This window comes from Micrasema longulum, unplaced genomic scaffold (assembly GCF_059751315.1).
Source record: "Micrasema longulum isolate JH-2025_06_02 unplaced genomic scaffold, ASM5975131v1 h1tg003700l, whole genome shotgun sequence".
Taxonomy (NCBI): Eukaryota; Metazoa; Arthropoda; class Insecta; order Trichoptera; family Brachycentridae; genus Micrasema; species Micrasema longulum.
Genome location: NW_028280728.1, coordinates 34,195 through 49,643, shown reverse-complemented (window position 1 = coordinate 49,643; position 15,449 = coordinate 34,195). Strand labels below are relative to the sequence as shown.

The 15,449-nt window shown below is 33.0% G+C and overlaps 2 protein-coding genes across 3 annotated transcripts; one reads left to right on the top strand and one right to left on the bottom strand.

Annotated features, from left to right (window-relative positions):
• Window positions 1-2,111: 2,111 nt before the first annotated feature.
• RpS12 (ribosomal protein S12) lies at window positions 2,112-4,794 on the bottom strand. Of its 2 annotated transcripts, none has more exons than XM_088242361.1 (4): window positions 4,733-4,794; window positions 4,560-4,596; window positions 4,134-4,268; window positions 2,112-2,304 (listed from the first exon to the last, which is right to left on the bottom strand). In XM_088242361.1, exons 2-4 carry the CDS (start codon window positions 4,574-4,576, stop codon window positions 2,127-2,129), a joined length of 330 nt encoding a protein of 109 aa, XP_088098487.1. In that variant the 5' UTR covers window positions 4,577-4,596; window positions 4,733-4,794; the 3' UTR covers window positions 2,112-2,126. The 2 variants fall into 2 exon arrangements, with proteins under 2 accessions (XP_088098487.1, XP_088098489.1); XM_088242363.1 differs by having other exon boundaries at window positions 4,682-4,753.
• A 1,166-nt stretch (window positions 4,795-5,960) lies between these two features.
• Window positions 5,961-14,729, top strand: Der-1 (derlin 1). Its single transcript, XM_088242359.1, has 5 exons — window positions 5,961-6,483; window positions 7,392-7,595; window positions 9,043-9,191; window positions 9,667-9,777; window positions 11,049-14,729. Exons 1-5 carry the CDS (start codon window positions 6,331-6,333, stop codon window positions 11,200-11,202), a joined length of 771 nt encoding a protein of 256 aa, XP_088098485.1. The 5' UTR covers window positions 5,961-6,330; the 3' UTR covers window positions 11,203-14,729.
• The last annotated feature ends 720 nt before the right edge of the window (window positions 14,730-15,449 follow it).

The following is a 15,449-nucleotide window of genomic DNA, read 5'->3' as shown; positions in this document are numbered from 1 at the left end:
GGATAAGCGAAAAGGTCGAATAACACGGAAAACGATAAAAAAACGACATTAAAAATGTGTTACATAAATTTATTTGCACATCGAAAACATTTCAAATATGTACATGTAACATTACTGAATGTAACAAACGAAAACTCAGCGAAAGAGCTACATAAGCACTGAGGACTGTCACCTGGCGCGCGAATATAATGCGTGCAGTCGGGTAAAGGAAAGGGGCATTGCCCCGGTAGGTCAGATAACTCGGAAGGTCGGATAACCGAAGGCCGGATAACTGAGACTCTACTGTATAACAATAGTTATTGGCATCAACTAATTTCAATCAATAATAAATTTCAATATACCAAAAAAATAATGTAGCACTAATGGGAGACCAAACGATCCATAACAAGTTCAGTTGGTACTATGACACGTGCATTTATGTTGGCAACAGATTTAGACCACTCTGCTTAGAACACAGAGTGATATTTCTGCACTGACCTAACCTAGAACAGGTCAGGTCAGGGCAAATGTTTTATAACATCCATTGCCAAAACAAATTAACCTTTACAATCCTAAATTGACAAAAAGCAACATATTTTTTTGGCACTTATAACTTAAAGACATTTGAAATACATGGGAGAAAAGACACCATTTGTACATGCTGAATATATCTACTTCTCTCCTTTCCAGCCGAGTGGACTCAGACTGAAACTACTTGTCGAACGTGGTTGTTCATTCCATTACGGTCAACTTTTCAAATCAAAATTTATTGCAACAAAAAGGGACAACATCTTTGTGAAGGGCATATGGAAGTCTAGGCATTCACAGGGCTTTTGAACTGTCATTGGCTGGTTTATTTATTTATTAATTTTTTTCACATTATAAACAAGGATTAATGGTAAAAATAATGTGAACTCACTGGGGTTATCTCCGTGCCGAGGATACTTAACAATATACCTACTTTTTAGATATTTTTACATGTGAGAATATACAAAAAAGACTTAATATAAAGTGGCCACTTTACACACTGTAACAGTCACCATTCTGCCTATGTTTTGTGAAGTAAAAAATACAAAAAAAATATTGATGCGGGTGAGATTCACCCGACAGAATTATTTCACCTACACATTACTTTTTCAATTGAATTTTTATACTTCTTGGATGTTTAAACGTCTACATTTCTTCGACTCTTCCATCTGCTGACTTTTGTGAAGTACTTACATACACCTTTTACGGTGTTATTAAGATTAACATATTGAATGTTACAGTGAGTATAGTGGCCACTTAAACCAGCCAATGACAGATCATAAGCCCTGTAAATGGCTAGAATTCCATATTCTATTATAAGAAATGTTTTCCCTCTGTGTTGCAATAAATTTAGATCTCAATCATTCCCTAGGAAGTAAAATCCAGAATGTCTATATACATTTGGACATACTCCAAACATTGTTTAATATGATAACCACTTGAGATTATTTTATAAAGATAATGATGAATACTATATATACGCACACCATCGCAGGCTGCTTGCCTATATAAATTATATAATCCTTCAGTAATATGTTATGAACTAATACAGAATTCTATGCGCCAAATAGAATTAGAATACTGTGTTTCCCACTCAACGGTTACTCTCAGGTAATCCTAAAAAGGGAAATCGAGTGGAGATAGGTCCGCCTCGGAGTGTTGAGGTGTTTGTCCATGGTTTGATTTGATTGATTGAAGGTCGACACGAAATACTGATTTTAGTACATAAGACTCCCGACTGACGAAATTTTCTAGCAAGCAGGGACATGAAAATTAATAATGAGGAAGTTCTGTGGTTTTTTTATTTGTTAATATACTATTTAATAACCCATGATTATGGTTTTTTAAAGTTTTGAATTTCTGAACTAATTCCACATGTGATGTTCGAAGTTCTCTTTCGCTTATTCTCGATCAGTTCTGTCCATTGACAGCAAGCAAACCGGAAATCTTCCATAACTCTCTTATTATTGGTTGATTCATATAAACTAGTGACGTAATTCAAAGTAGTTTGTTTTTATTAAAATATTATTTTTCTTACATTTTCAGGAAACTTTGCCCTACAATTTAAAGCGCGCAAGAAAACATTTATTGTATCCAATTTCCCGTAGGGCTGAAGTTCCTCATTGTGCAATAATGAAATTGTGTATTACTTGTATTAATAAATAAATTAAAAGGTGGACTATTTGCTTGCATACCTTGATGAGGGGAATCTGGTGTTCATTACAGAGAGCCTGTACCAACTTCTTGTACATGGGCTCATCGCAGTTCTCAGCCAGGACAGCGAGCACGGCTTGCCTCCTATAACATGAACATACTTTATTTATTTAACAGAAACATACAGTCAATAATGATTAAATTACGTAATAAAGATAAGCTTGAAAGACAGAGCAGCGAAGTTTCTAAATAAAAATCATACATTTTAAATTAATGGTACATTTTTAAATGTCTGCATGTATTTTTTTCATTTATTAATTCATGCTTTTTAAAAAGATTATTATTTTTATGTGCGGGAATAATGATTCACAGATATAAGGATAATCAAGATATTCGATTAATAATAGGATGAATCAAATTTATACCATTAGTAGGGAGATTTTTTATTTCTAACATAGCTTTGTGTGGGATTCCATTTTAAGAAGGATTTAATTTTAGTATTTTTTTGCTACAATTTAAATTTACATTCGAACTTAATTATTGTGGGGAAGATGGGATCGACCGAATTTGCTAGTTACAAGCATTACTCGTTATACCAGAGAAAGGTTTTTATTAATCCAATCGCCATTGCAAATTGTCACGAAGTAAACAAATAAATATATGTAGGGTTCATACAGATAAAAACTATTTTGGAAAATTATAATAAATTCTTACAAACATACTACTTTCTAAATTTAAAATGTAGATAAATAAACATGATTATATTTCCATAATATTTACGTAAATAAGAAGATTTTTACCGCCACATTCTAGTCTCTATAGGTCTACGATGTATGCAAGAGAAGTAATTTGCTGATGAATGTGAAGATGTATGAATGTAGAATGCTGAAGATGTATGAATGTAGAGTAAGCGAGATCTGTATGCAAAGATAGAGTGTTTTGGCATTCTATCCTCTCTGCCTACCCTTACGGGTAAACGGCGTGATGGTTTGTTGTTATATTCTATTTCACAAATAATTGCCACTTTTCCACGAATTGAGAGACACTTCCTACTACTACTTATTAGTAGACATATTTATAATTCAAGGGTTAATTTTTAACTGATCTGACATCACCCACTCGTATTGTTTATTATGCACTGACCATAGATAGAACATTTAAAAAAAAAACTGAAAAGCATTGTAAATTGTAATGTGATGCTGAGCCGGTACTTACTGGGTTTCACAAAGCTTGAATTTTTGCACGCAATTTCAACCATGTGTTTGATATTTTTTAATGTTGTCGGCAAAACCACCAATTAGGTACTTGGACTCTCACATAATGTCATAAACATCATCCAATCCCAATGCCCAGGGGCATCCGTCCTAAGTTAGCTTAGGATTTTATTACTCGGGTTCTCATTTTGCAAATTATGTTTTTAAACGATTGAAGAGTTTTTGATCAACTGTTGACAGTATTTTTGTTCGGTAAGTCCAAGAAGAAGCTCGTTATAAAGGGTTATAAATGTATGGAGAAAACCATAAATTAAAATGTCGATGAATGTTTCCTCGTTGCATCCGAGATTTCGCTATTTCCGTGATCGTTATAACCAAGTTTGACTGTGTGTAAAAGTTTTTTTTTTCGGTACATCACTATTGCGGCGACTACAGAAATGAAGTACGGCATTTGTCTCGTACATTTAGCAGTCAATATTTATAGAACTTCATGAGCGCGCAAATGTCAAAAGTATCTTCTTAAATTGCCTGTAGAATAGTTACAATATTCTTTTAACATTACGAAAGCCTATTCAACCTATTGATAACACAGACTGCATAAAAAAAACACTTGTCGATTGACTTCGCAATCAAACTCCGTCAAAAAGAGATTACACTTAGATCACTTCACAGAATCTTTGAGAAAATAGCACAATGAATGGTATGATAAATCATACAGTGATAATTTATCAACTGCATAGATTTAAGGAGAAAACTTACTTATCCAAGACCTTAGCGGCCTGGTGAAGCCCATGGACGAGCCCATCGTGAATGAGAGCAGTTTTGAGAACTTCTTGAAGGGCTGTGTTCACATCTGGTGGGCCTCCAGCCAAAACTGGTGCCGCAGCAACTTCACTATATCAAATTTGAAATAAAATAAATCATTAAAATATTCTTACTACCGAGAATTAAAACAAGGAAGTGACTAGAGTTATCGAAGCTTTTCAATCAGAAGACGAAGGCTGTTGTCATGTCATCGTGAATGTTTATCATAACCAAAACAAACGCCAAGACTTGTGAAAAACCTCGTCACACATAAAATATTTTGTTCTTATTCACTTAACCAAACGAATTAACACTTCCCTTTCGATTTAATTTAATTTCAACACAAATAATGACATTAAGAGAGGCATGAATTTTACTCACACTTCGACGTCGGACATGGCTTTGAATGTCGGCGGAACTGAAATAAAGACACACAAGGTTTTGAGCGCATTTTTAAAAGATTAATTGATAACTTAAAGGTAAAATAACGATAGGATGATTACAATATTTATAGATTTTTAGCAAGTAGTTCGAAAAACATAGGTTACATTTACCTGACACACCGGAAAAGAGGGACAGGCGGTGATGCCAGCGTTAAAATTAAACATTTTAAAATGAATAGTACCTACTTACTTGTCAGTTGAAAAGTATTATAATTATTATTATTGTTGTTGGATAATGTAAGTAGCGCCATTTTTGTAAAAATCACCTCAATGGTGCTGTACAATAAGTAAATATCCCACTTCGTCTTGCAGCTACAGAGCACATAGACGGTAAGCAATCTAGTCCTTATTTACATTGTGTTTTAATTTGACAATGAAGTTTAATGTTTGAATTATATTGAAATAAATTAAAAACGACTAATTTTTCAAAACAGGAGTTAGATTATAACAAGTATTGCTGCTACTGAGCGCATGGACTGTTAAAATTCTAGACTCCATATATAAAATTAGAATATTTTATGGTTGGATATATTATAATGGGTTGGTTTTATAAATAGTAAAACTAAATAAATGAGATTGGTGACAGAAATGATGTGATGTAATATTACATTATTATTAAGAATATTATGGTTTTAATCTTTTACATTTTTGTTCATAAATTTATTTTACCCTCTTACCCGCATATTATATGTAAATCAAATGTGTATGAAAGGCCAAGCCATGATTTGATGTGCATTGAAAAATTTCAGGAAGGTGAAGTGGAGCGTTAAAATTACGGTGTTATATGGTATTATAGTGTTATAGTGCAGTGAACAGATTGGATTGTTTCTAACTAGTATCAAATTTCATCCATAATAATAAATGAATAGTTGCCTTCATAATAAATGTATTAACGTAGTTAAATTAAAATAAAATAAACACTAAATTGCTTAGTACCCTTGAAGCAATAAACGAAAATGGTGCTTTAAAAAAATTATATTTTCGTAATAATTACGAAACACAAGTAAAATGTCATTTTAAAAATAAATAATATGACATAATTTTATTTAAATCCTGACAGCATCATGTATCAAACGAACATTTTCAAAGTTTACGTATTTATAATAAATTGTTTATTATAATTATTTTCACCAAATTATTCTTCTACTAAACTAAAAATATAATAAATTGGCGTATAATGTAGTACCTTTTGGATTGTTAGATACGTGTAAGCGTAAGATGAAATGGAGAAAGAAGTTGGTTTTATTTTTTCGATCAAAATTTAGGCCAGTTGAAAAAAAATATCTAAAATATTATGTAGATACGTACCAAAAAATTAAATGTTTTTTCAAACTTGCATACTGTGACCGACCAACTTTAATCGCGACCACAGACTACAGATATCTATCGCGACTAACTTCATTGATAACAAAACACGTACTATTCGGATTTAGCAGATTTTGACAAATTCTAATGGTACACGTGTACTTTTCGCCCACAAGGATAATAATGTTCCTCTAATATCGCGTTATTTCATCAGGACCATATACAAGCCCGGTCTGGGCGCATTTTGTTTTCTTGGAATCTGCTAGCCAAGTGTTCAGCGTATCTGGACTTCGCTCCGCAAGAATCGGTTTTCTGACATTTCGTCGATAGTTTTATTTTTCATAACTCATGATTATTGCGAGTTATATTGTTTAAATAGTGTGAAGTTTTAAAATAAAGCAACCATGGCAGATTTCAAGGATTGGTTTAATGGACTTCCATTCTTTACGAAATGGTGGTTGAGTTTGACGATAGGGTTCAGCTTATTTGGAAGGTTTGGCTTGATTAAACCATATTATATGATGCTGTTCTCTGAACCCCTCTTCCGCGAGTGTCAGGTAAGATATTGTGCAGTTAAAACTAGCATAATCTTATCTATACTATAAAAAATACATAAAAATAACCCAGGGAACAGGGTGAACGGTGCACTGAAATCCACTTTGGCAAACAAATGGTTTATCGCAGGAGGCTAAACTAGTAGTTCACAACGGAGTTCCAGTGCCAACTCTAATGTATGGGAGTGAAGTATGGAATTGGAAAAATGATGATGAAAGTAGGTTGAATGCTGTCGAAATGCCATCCCTCAGGCGAATGTGTGGTAAAACGATGTATGATAGGTGCACAAATGTCGAGATCTGTGAAGTGTGTAAGGCTGAGACATGCATTATCGATAGAATCAAGAAAGGGGTGCTGCGTTAGTTTGGACATGTAGAGCGAATGGACAGCGAAAGAATGGCTAAAAGGATCTACGATGCGAATTTTGATGGATGCAGAAAACGAGGAAGACCGAGAAAGACATGGCACAATCAAGTCCATCAAATACTTGAAGATGGGCATGTCTAAAGTAGGAATAATCGGCATGCGTTCATGAGAAGATGTATGAATGTAGAGGAAGCGAGGTCTGTATACCAAGATAGAGTGATATGGCGTTCTATCCTCTATGCCTATCCCTACGGAGAAACGGTGTGATGGTTTGTTTGTGTTTATTTGTTTGTTCTAATTAGTCATAGTCTTTTTCTTTTTGATACCCTTAATTAACTTGACGATCGATATAATATATACATATGATTTAATTATACAATTGATTGAATGACAATGAATTGATTTTTACAATAGGAAACCTATTTATTATTTATTTTTTACACCGTATTGCATGGAACATATCCATAGTGAAAACCAGGAGTCCGGTGGATACTCATTGTTTAAAATAAATGTTATCTATGAAGTTTGTTTCATTTGATTGCAGCTATGGCGCCCCTTAACGGCCGTGTTCTACTATCCCATCAGCCCCGCCACCGGTTTTCACTTCCTGATAAACTGTTACTTCCTTTACAACTATTCCCTCCGCCTGGAGACGGGACTCTTTTCTGGGCGACCAGCGGATTACTGCTTCATGCTTCTGTTCAACTGGCTACTGTGCGTTATTGTCGGGCTGGTCGGTGAAATTCCCGTAAGTATTATGTATTGCTATTTTTAATTAAATTGTGTAACACTGATAACAATGTTTTATTTTCATAATAATTTATTATATATTGCAATTCTTTATTTATTAATTTTAACAAACCACAACTAGATGAGATATTTGAATGCTGAAGAAGCTATGAATGTATGACAGGTTAGACCGCAGGTGTGCAAATTCATTAGTCAAAAGAGCTATTAGTATTACTGGTGGATTTTTTAAAGCTGGCGCGTTTGCAATACTTACACATACGCATTGTATAGTATCTGTGAATAAGCTCATGGTATGACAGGTATGACAAGGACGTGCTTATGAGCGTGACACAGACAACTATTGCTTTGTTAGTTGCTAATGATATGGTAATAAAATATACACATAATGCTTCTGCGTTCGTCTGAATTTCGCTGCGATTCTTAATAGTAAAAGTATAAAAATATGTATTCGATGTATATGCATTAAAAACACTAGTTTTATAAATAAATATTTTTATTTAATCAAATCATGGTCGATTATCTAGTACTGGCACTTTTGCAAAATTTACACAAAAACATTTAATGTACAGAATATTGATTTTTAAAATCTTAATATTATATTAAATGTTATTAAATATCTCTTTTGGATTAGAGCAAAATAAAAACAATCACTTAAGAAAATGTAATATTTTTATTTATTTTAAACAAGCATGTTTTTTTTATTAATATTTTGTGTTCATTATAATAATAATTAATATGTGTAATTAAAATGCACGGAACAAATTTTATTGGAAAACATAATATGTATACACACTTATTGATAAACAATAAAGATAGCGCATTTGGTTAAAATTAAAAATATTTTTTAAAAAAATCAACATTCTGTATATTTTAAATGCATTTGTGTGAGTTTTGTGAACGCGCCAGCTTTAATTGAACAACCAGTACAACAATTAAGATTCCTTTTGAGAGCCAAATTTCTTTTCATTTTAACCACAACTACAGTCCAATCGGAAATGAAATATTACAAAAGATAAGAAAGTTATTATATGCGCCCATATGAGTGGACCCTATGAGCAAAAGGTATCCGCTAACAAGTTAACTAACTTAATAAAGTACTTCTACATAAAACTTCCATATTCCCTTCTCCTAAAAGTTCTCCATCGCTGTTGTAATTTGTTAAACTTGATAAAGAAAAAACAAATAAATTGTGAGAATTTTACAATATATGTTTGTGTATGATCTCTTCTACTGCTTCTTTGAATATAGTAATGCATTCGAACTTGAACTAGGTTGTGGTCTTGTGGCTAGTGTTGCGGACTCACAGATCAGAGGTCCGAGGTTCGAACCCCACTCTACCCTAACTGGATTTTCATTTTCTAATAGCGAGTTATTTGCTAATATTTTTTTTTTTAAATAGACAGGATCACCCATAAATATTTTTATGCTGGATTGATTGCCTTCAGGTTCTGATGGATCCAATGGTACTGTCAGTATTGTATGTCTGGTGCCAATTAAATAAGGACACAATAGTTTCATTCTGGTTTGGCACCCGCTTCAAAGCCATGTATCTGCCGTGGGTGCTATTCGCTTTCAACTTAGTAATCTCCGGAGGGTAAGATACACTTATTTATTTACTTTTATTATTTAAAACAAATACAATTTACTGTGAATTTTATATTTAAGACGCTGGCTTTGTGGTCATTCATTATAATAAAATAAATAAAAACAAATTTGTTTTTTACCACTTATTATTTTTACCGACCGGTTTCAAAGCTATACAAGCTGTATTATTTAATGTTTCAGCATTTACTTTGTGAAAAACATTTTGAATTTATTTAAAATTAAACACTTTGTAATTTTTACCACATAAGAGTTAAATATATTATAACACAACTAGTTTCAGGTATTCTGAATTACCAATCATGAGGTGTAAATATAAACTATAATATAAAAGTTTATATTTACACCTGATGACAAGACACAATAGTGGCCTCACTTTTTAATTCCTTCAAGTGTTTGTACAATATCATAATTTATCTTTAATTGTGGAATTATATCATTTAATGGATTGCTTTTTTAAAATTTAGTGGTATCATGGAGTTGGTAGGAATCCTCGTTGGTCATGTTTACTTCTTCCTGATGTTTAAATATCCTCAAGACATGGGAGGACCAGCACTGATCAGCACTCCGTCTATTCTGTAAGTAATCAGTTTTTCTAATTCCATTCTCTCCTGAAACAATCTGTATATCCGCAAACTTGAGTTGTAAATTCCATAATGTTATACACTTCCCTGGGCGTAATGATGTATTGAACTAATAGTTGGAACTGAACCCACTATAGGTTCAGTTGGCACAAACAATCAAGCACTTGCCTACAAGGTAAGGGAGAATAATATTGTTGAATTAATTTACCAGATTGTATATTCCCGTCCCTTTTCAGTAAGTGACAGGGCGCTAGATCTTGTTAGATCCGGCGCTGATAATAGTTGGGAATAGAGATAAACCATTAAGCTATGAAACTCTAAAATTATACTGCCAACGAAGTCACGAGTTCTGATCGGTGAGTGAACAAAACATGCATCTGAACAATGGAACATAACTGACATGAAGCAATGAAAACATGGGTTTAACTGGCATTTATTGTACAAACCGCTGACTGGCCGGCATTCTCTGACATCTTTTAACATGATCAGATAAGTTTGTAGGACCAACAAACAATTTGTTTTCGTTTATAACAATATAAAGTTGAACGTTTATATTACAATTTCTACCTTAGACATGCTGAACTTAGAAAAACATGGCTACCCTGGATACTGGAAATCCGTTGCCGGTTGCAATCATATTTGCCCAGGGTTGCCACAACAACAATTGGCTATTGCAAACATGTCGTCACATAAACCTCTGACGTTGCAAAGCAGCTGATTTTCATCAATTTTTTTCACACATTACGCAATTAAATGCTCTACTAATGTGTAAGAAAACATTTTTTATGACCAATTTCCAGTCAAACTGAACTTTCTCATTCTTGTTTCCAAATAATGCTCATTCGGTTGTACATAGGAAGTAAGTACTACTGATTTTGCAACGATAATCGATGAACCAGAGATTCACTCTGTTTGTATAATATACCCATATAAAGGTCTATTTATTTTTATTTTTGCTGAATTTGTGTGCCTAATAATGTATGCCTATGTAAGATTTACAAACCTAAAATGCATATCTTTTTTTACTACTTTTCTTCTATACTTCACTGTTTTACAATAAATCTTTTTTTTCTATACATTACTTTAATTGAGTTTAACCATAACAATTAACTATGTTTTCTTTCTATTATATAACTTTGTATTTAACTTTAATTTTGTACAAATTGGCTATGGCCGTTAGTTATAATAATAAATAAAATAAAAGACTGATAGATCATCATTAATCATATCAAAATATAGTAAAATATTAATCAAAAAATTTGCAGCAAGAGGTGGTTTCCTGACATGAGGGGCGGAGTTGCTGGTTTTGGTATCCCGCCACAGTCTAGAGCGGCAGCAGCCCCTGCAGCCCCCGGAGGTGGGGGGGGACTGTTCCGAGGGGGCCATAACTGGGGTCGAGGGCAAACCTTGGGAAACTAATAATCTCATTCTTCTATCCGCTAGTTATTATCGTAATAAATAATCATAATATCGACATAGTAATTGCAATAAGTTGTATGTCAAATAACACTGGTCTCTCAGGCGAATATGTGGCAAAACTATTAGGTGCTCAAATGTTGAGATCCGTGCATTGTGTAAGGCTGAGATGAGTATTATCGAGGAAATCAAGAAAGGACGACTGCGTCGGTTGTGACACGCAGAGCAAATGAATGCAAATAGATGGCATAAAGGATTTATGATGCGAATGTCGATGGATACAGAAAACGAGGAAAGACCGAGTAAGACATGGCATTATGAAATTCAACAAAAACTTGAAGAGGGACATGTCAAAAGCCTAAATAATCGGCGGGCGTGCATGAGAAGATGTATGAATGTAGAGGAAGGGAGGCTGAGTGATGTGGGATTATATCCTCTCTGCCTACCCCTACGTGGAGACAGCGTGATGATTGTTTTTTTTTTACAATAACAAGGCTGATTGGTGCAGAGTCGATTTTGCATATAACCATCAAAAAAAATTTTTCATTAACAATATAGAAATAACTGATGTATATGGAATATGAATATAGACTGCTTGGTCTATTTTAAAAAAAAAATTGTTTTGCTATTTCTTTTTTTCAATTATTTAATTTTGTTTTTTTTCTCACACCTATAATATAGTTTAGCTATGGAATGAAAAAAAAGTAGTATATGTAATTGAATTTTAAGAAAGATCTCCAATGCAAAGCCAATTGGCTCGGTGAGCCTTTAAGTGAGTATTTTTTATAAATTGTACTTATGAGAATACGCGGTCTGACTTTTCTTTGTACAAACATATTCCCATTTACCTGGATTATAGCACTAATGGAAATAACAGGAAATTTCTTTCTTATACAATATAGAAATATTCTTAAAAACATAAATTAAAATCGGTTTAGTTTTGGGGTGTGAAAAAATAACAGACCTTGATTTTGTCAATTTTAGCTAGGCATTATCAGTCCGACGAGTCCCGAAGCATCTGCGAGAGTGACAGAAAAACTGTATTCAAATACCAATTAGTCCATTATATTATTGATTTAATCGGCATTAACTTTGTGGAATAATATGATTAAATATATAATTTATAAAACACCTCGTTCTTAAGCCACTTTATTTTAAAGCACTAGGAAAGCACAAATCTTTCCATTTACACGTGGAGTTTTAAACTGAACTGCGTTTTCTGAAACTAGTAGTGCTTTATAATAAACTTAAGTGGTCTAAGAACAGTCTAAGTGGTCCTATTCCGTATATTATCTTAAACAATGTGAAATAAATAAAAATAAATACCCGGATTGAAAAATAAACATTCCTATTTTGCCACATTTTCAACGGTGGAATTAACCAAAATATAAATTTTTGACATACAAACTATTGTAGTTGCTACAATGATAGTATATGATAAAAAAATATGTACATTTATCGGTGAATTTTGTAATTATTGGTATGAATACATTTCATTGCCTGTCAGCACCATCTAATCTCTCAGTAATCCGCCACCCTAAAAAAATCAATTTTTGAATTTCCAGTGTCCAATTAGTGAAAACGGCGGATTATAGTACATACATACAAAGTATGGTTAATTGAAGACAGATATTTCACAAAAATAGTTTTTACTGAGGAATTGACTGTCTTCAATAAGAAGTGGCGCATATTCCTCAGACCTTTCTGTTATCCATTCTTCTAAAACATTTCATTAAAAAAATTACAGATGATCCCTTCTGCCATCTGACTACCGAATTCTGCTAAAGGAGCTAAGTCGACTCTATAGACACACGGTGGACTATTGAGTTCGACATACGAATACTGGCAAATTATAGTGGTTCGCAAGTAGTTGGATAATTGGGCATCTGTAATCAGATCAGTAATCTGAGAGAGAACTTCATAATGTTTTATATGAATCATAGATGATAAAACCCTTTGATTCATACTTCAGCAAAAACAGATATAACCCATTGAAAGTCCAGTCTTACGACCTGTCATTTTCCAGTTTTAAGTGATCGATTAACGCACTGTGTAACATTCCCTATCTGTTTCCAGCTGGTTTAAGTTCGCTTCTCAAAAAAATTCTCCATGATTTAATAACTCCTTAGAGGGACCGAATCCCTGTAATTCAAAATATTGTTGAAATTGAGAAGGACAAGTTTTATTTCTGTGATTCATACAAAATCTCATATTGTATGTGTTGTGTACAGTTTGTATCTGTACTGTTTGTATTTTCTAATTGCATGTACCATTGATATATTTTGAAAATGTTGTACGTTTAAATATGAGATTTAACGAAGCAATACATGTTGCAGGTAGTTCCAGTAAATTGTGTAAAATGAATTTAAAATACACACTTGACAAAATTTTATTTGTTTTCTAGTCTATAATTATTATATCCATTTAATTTTTGACAATATTGCTTTTAACTTAAAGCTTAGATGTCATATGTTTTTTTTTTGTTTCTACTTATTTTTTTGATTGATGCGGGAGAAAATCTTAAATATAATTTTTTATAGAGTTAATATATTTACTTTTTTAAATCATGGCATGACTGATTTTCTGTAATTCTTGGTTCTTCTATATAACTACAAATCATGGACAGTGTAAACAAAATTTCAAAAAGTTATTTCCTTTATTTAACGTACAAAGACTTTAAAAAAAATCCATTTATATTCTTAGTTTATTTTTATAAAATGCCAAGCAATTTTATATTAATAATCAGTATGTAGTTTAAATTTTATTTCAGTCAATACCCGTTGAGTCAAATTAGCAAGTTTATTAAATATCACTAAACATTACAATAAAATTCTCAAAGTTTTAAAAACAAATTTATCATCAAAATTGAATGAAAACTTTGAGAACGACGATCAGCCCTGCAGGATCATCATCAAACCCTAATCCACACCTGATGGTGCATAAGGCATTGCATTGGTAAAGCACATGCAGTGTATCTCAATCGTGTTACAGGAAGGTAAGGTGATCAATCCTACACTTCAAGAACTAGCCCAGGGACAGTGAAATATTGCAGTGCTAAATCACCTTGTAAACAAATATTTCATGTTGACCTTCCCAGGAATCGAACCCAGGAACTTAAGGCAGGAAAATGTGCCAACCACTGCATTACGAGATGGACTTTTCTCCACTCCATTTCCCTTTTCAGGATTTTTATCTATTTGGAGAGTAGCCACTGAGTCAAAAGTACTTGTCCAGGATTCTGGTTCTATTGCACACACAGAACCGTATTCTTTATTCACCTGTATCCTGTGGGATTAAAAAGTTAAATGTATTTAAGTGTTGAGTACGTGTTTCTATAAAAGACAAAAAATACATCAAGACCATTCCATTGTAAGGAATAACTTCACACACTCGTGAAATAAGTATGAATGGTTATCATTGGAAGAATAAGTATAAATATTATTATAATATGTATTGGAATTCCTGTTTTGGGTTTCATATTATGTACAGTTTATGTATTTAGGATACAAATAAAATATATGTTTCTGAAATGTTGTTTTCTTTTTTTTTTCTGTGTTATCTTTGTTAAAATATATACATCTCGCTTCTCGTAGAAACACCTTGCTAGAATGAACCTTTCTAAAACTTCCAGATTTATTTTCTACAGTGCAGATGAGGAAACACCTATGTGAATGTGATGCTTTATATCCCAAAAGAATCCTCATCCTCGGGGGACCACTGGTTGAACTTGTGGATGTTAGAGCGCTCGTCCCCTACCGAATAGCCCGATACTTTAAAGGACCAGTAGCTCAATCACAAATAACTATCGACGTGCTAATAAGCGACGTGATAACAATTTCTCACCATGGTTGTTTATCATATTCGCGATCACAATGCAACATCCGTGAACACCTAATATTAAATGTCAAAATATTTACATGTCGAAAAAAACTGCTGTCAAAACTAGAAATTAATTTTATCAAAATGTGTTCATGATTTGAATGTATTTTTTCACCGATTTTCCATAGTATGTATCCTTTGTGTGTATGATGTAACACGAGTCTACATAGAATAGACGACTTGCTATAATCTCTTAGTTTTAAAAATAATGAAGTCGTATTTTGTTATAATTTAAGGACAAGGATTTTGTCTTCAACTATTTTTTTTAAATGAAATAAATTGCCATTAATTCAACACTGTTTATTCCATTGTGGCATACCCAAACAGGAGTGAGGATAGTGTTTCGTGACAGTGTCCACTGTTCATATCGT

Excerpts from the sequence above, each read along its gene's own strand:
- RpS12 (XM_088242361.1), bottom strand. Across the intron at positions 2,305-4,133 it reads GCCGCTAAGGTCTTGGATAA|GAGGCAAGCCGTGCTCGCTG; the intron begins GTAAGTTTTCTC and ends TTCATGTTATAG.
- Der-1 (XM_088242359.1), top strand. The coding sequence starts at position 6,331 with ATGGCAGATTTCAAGGATTGGTTTAATGGACTTCCATTCTTTACGAAA. Across the intron at positions 6,484-7,391 it reads CCCTCTTCCGCGAGTGTCAG|CTATGGCGCCCCTTAACGGC; the intron begins GTAAGATATTGT and ends ATTTGATTGCAG. Across the intron at positions 9,778-11,048 it reads ATCAGCACTCCGTCTATTCT|CAAGAGGTGGTTTCCTGACA; the intron begins GTAAGTAATCAG and ends AAAAATTTGCAG.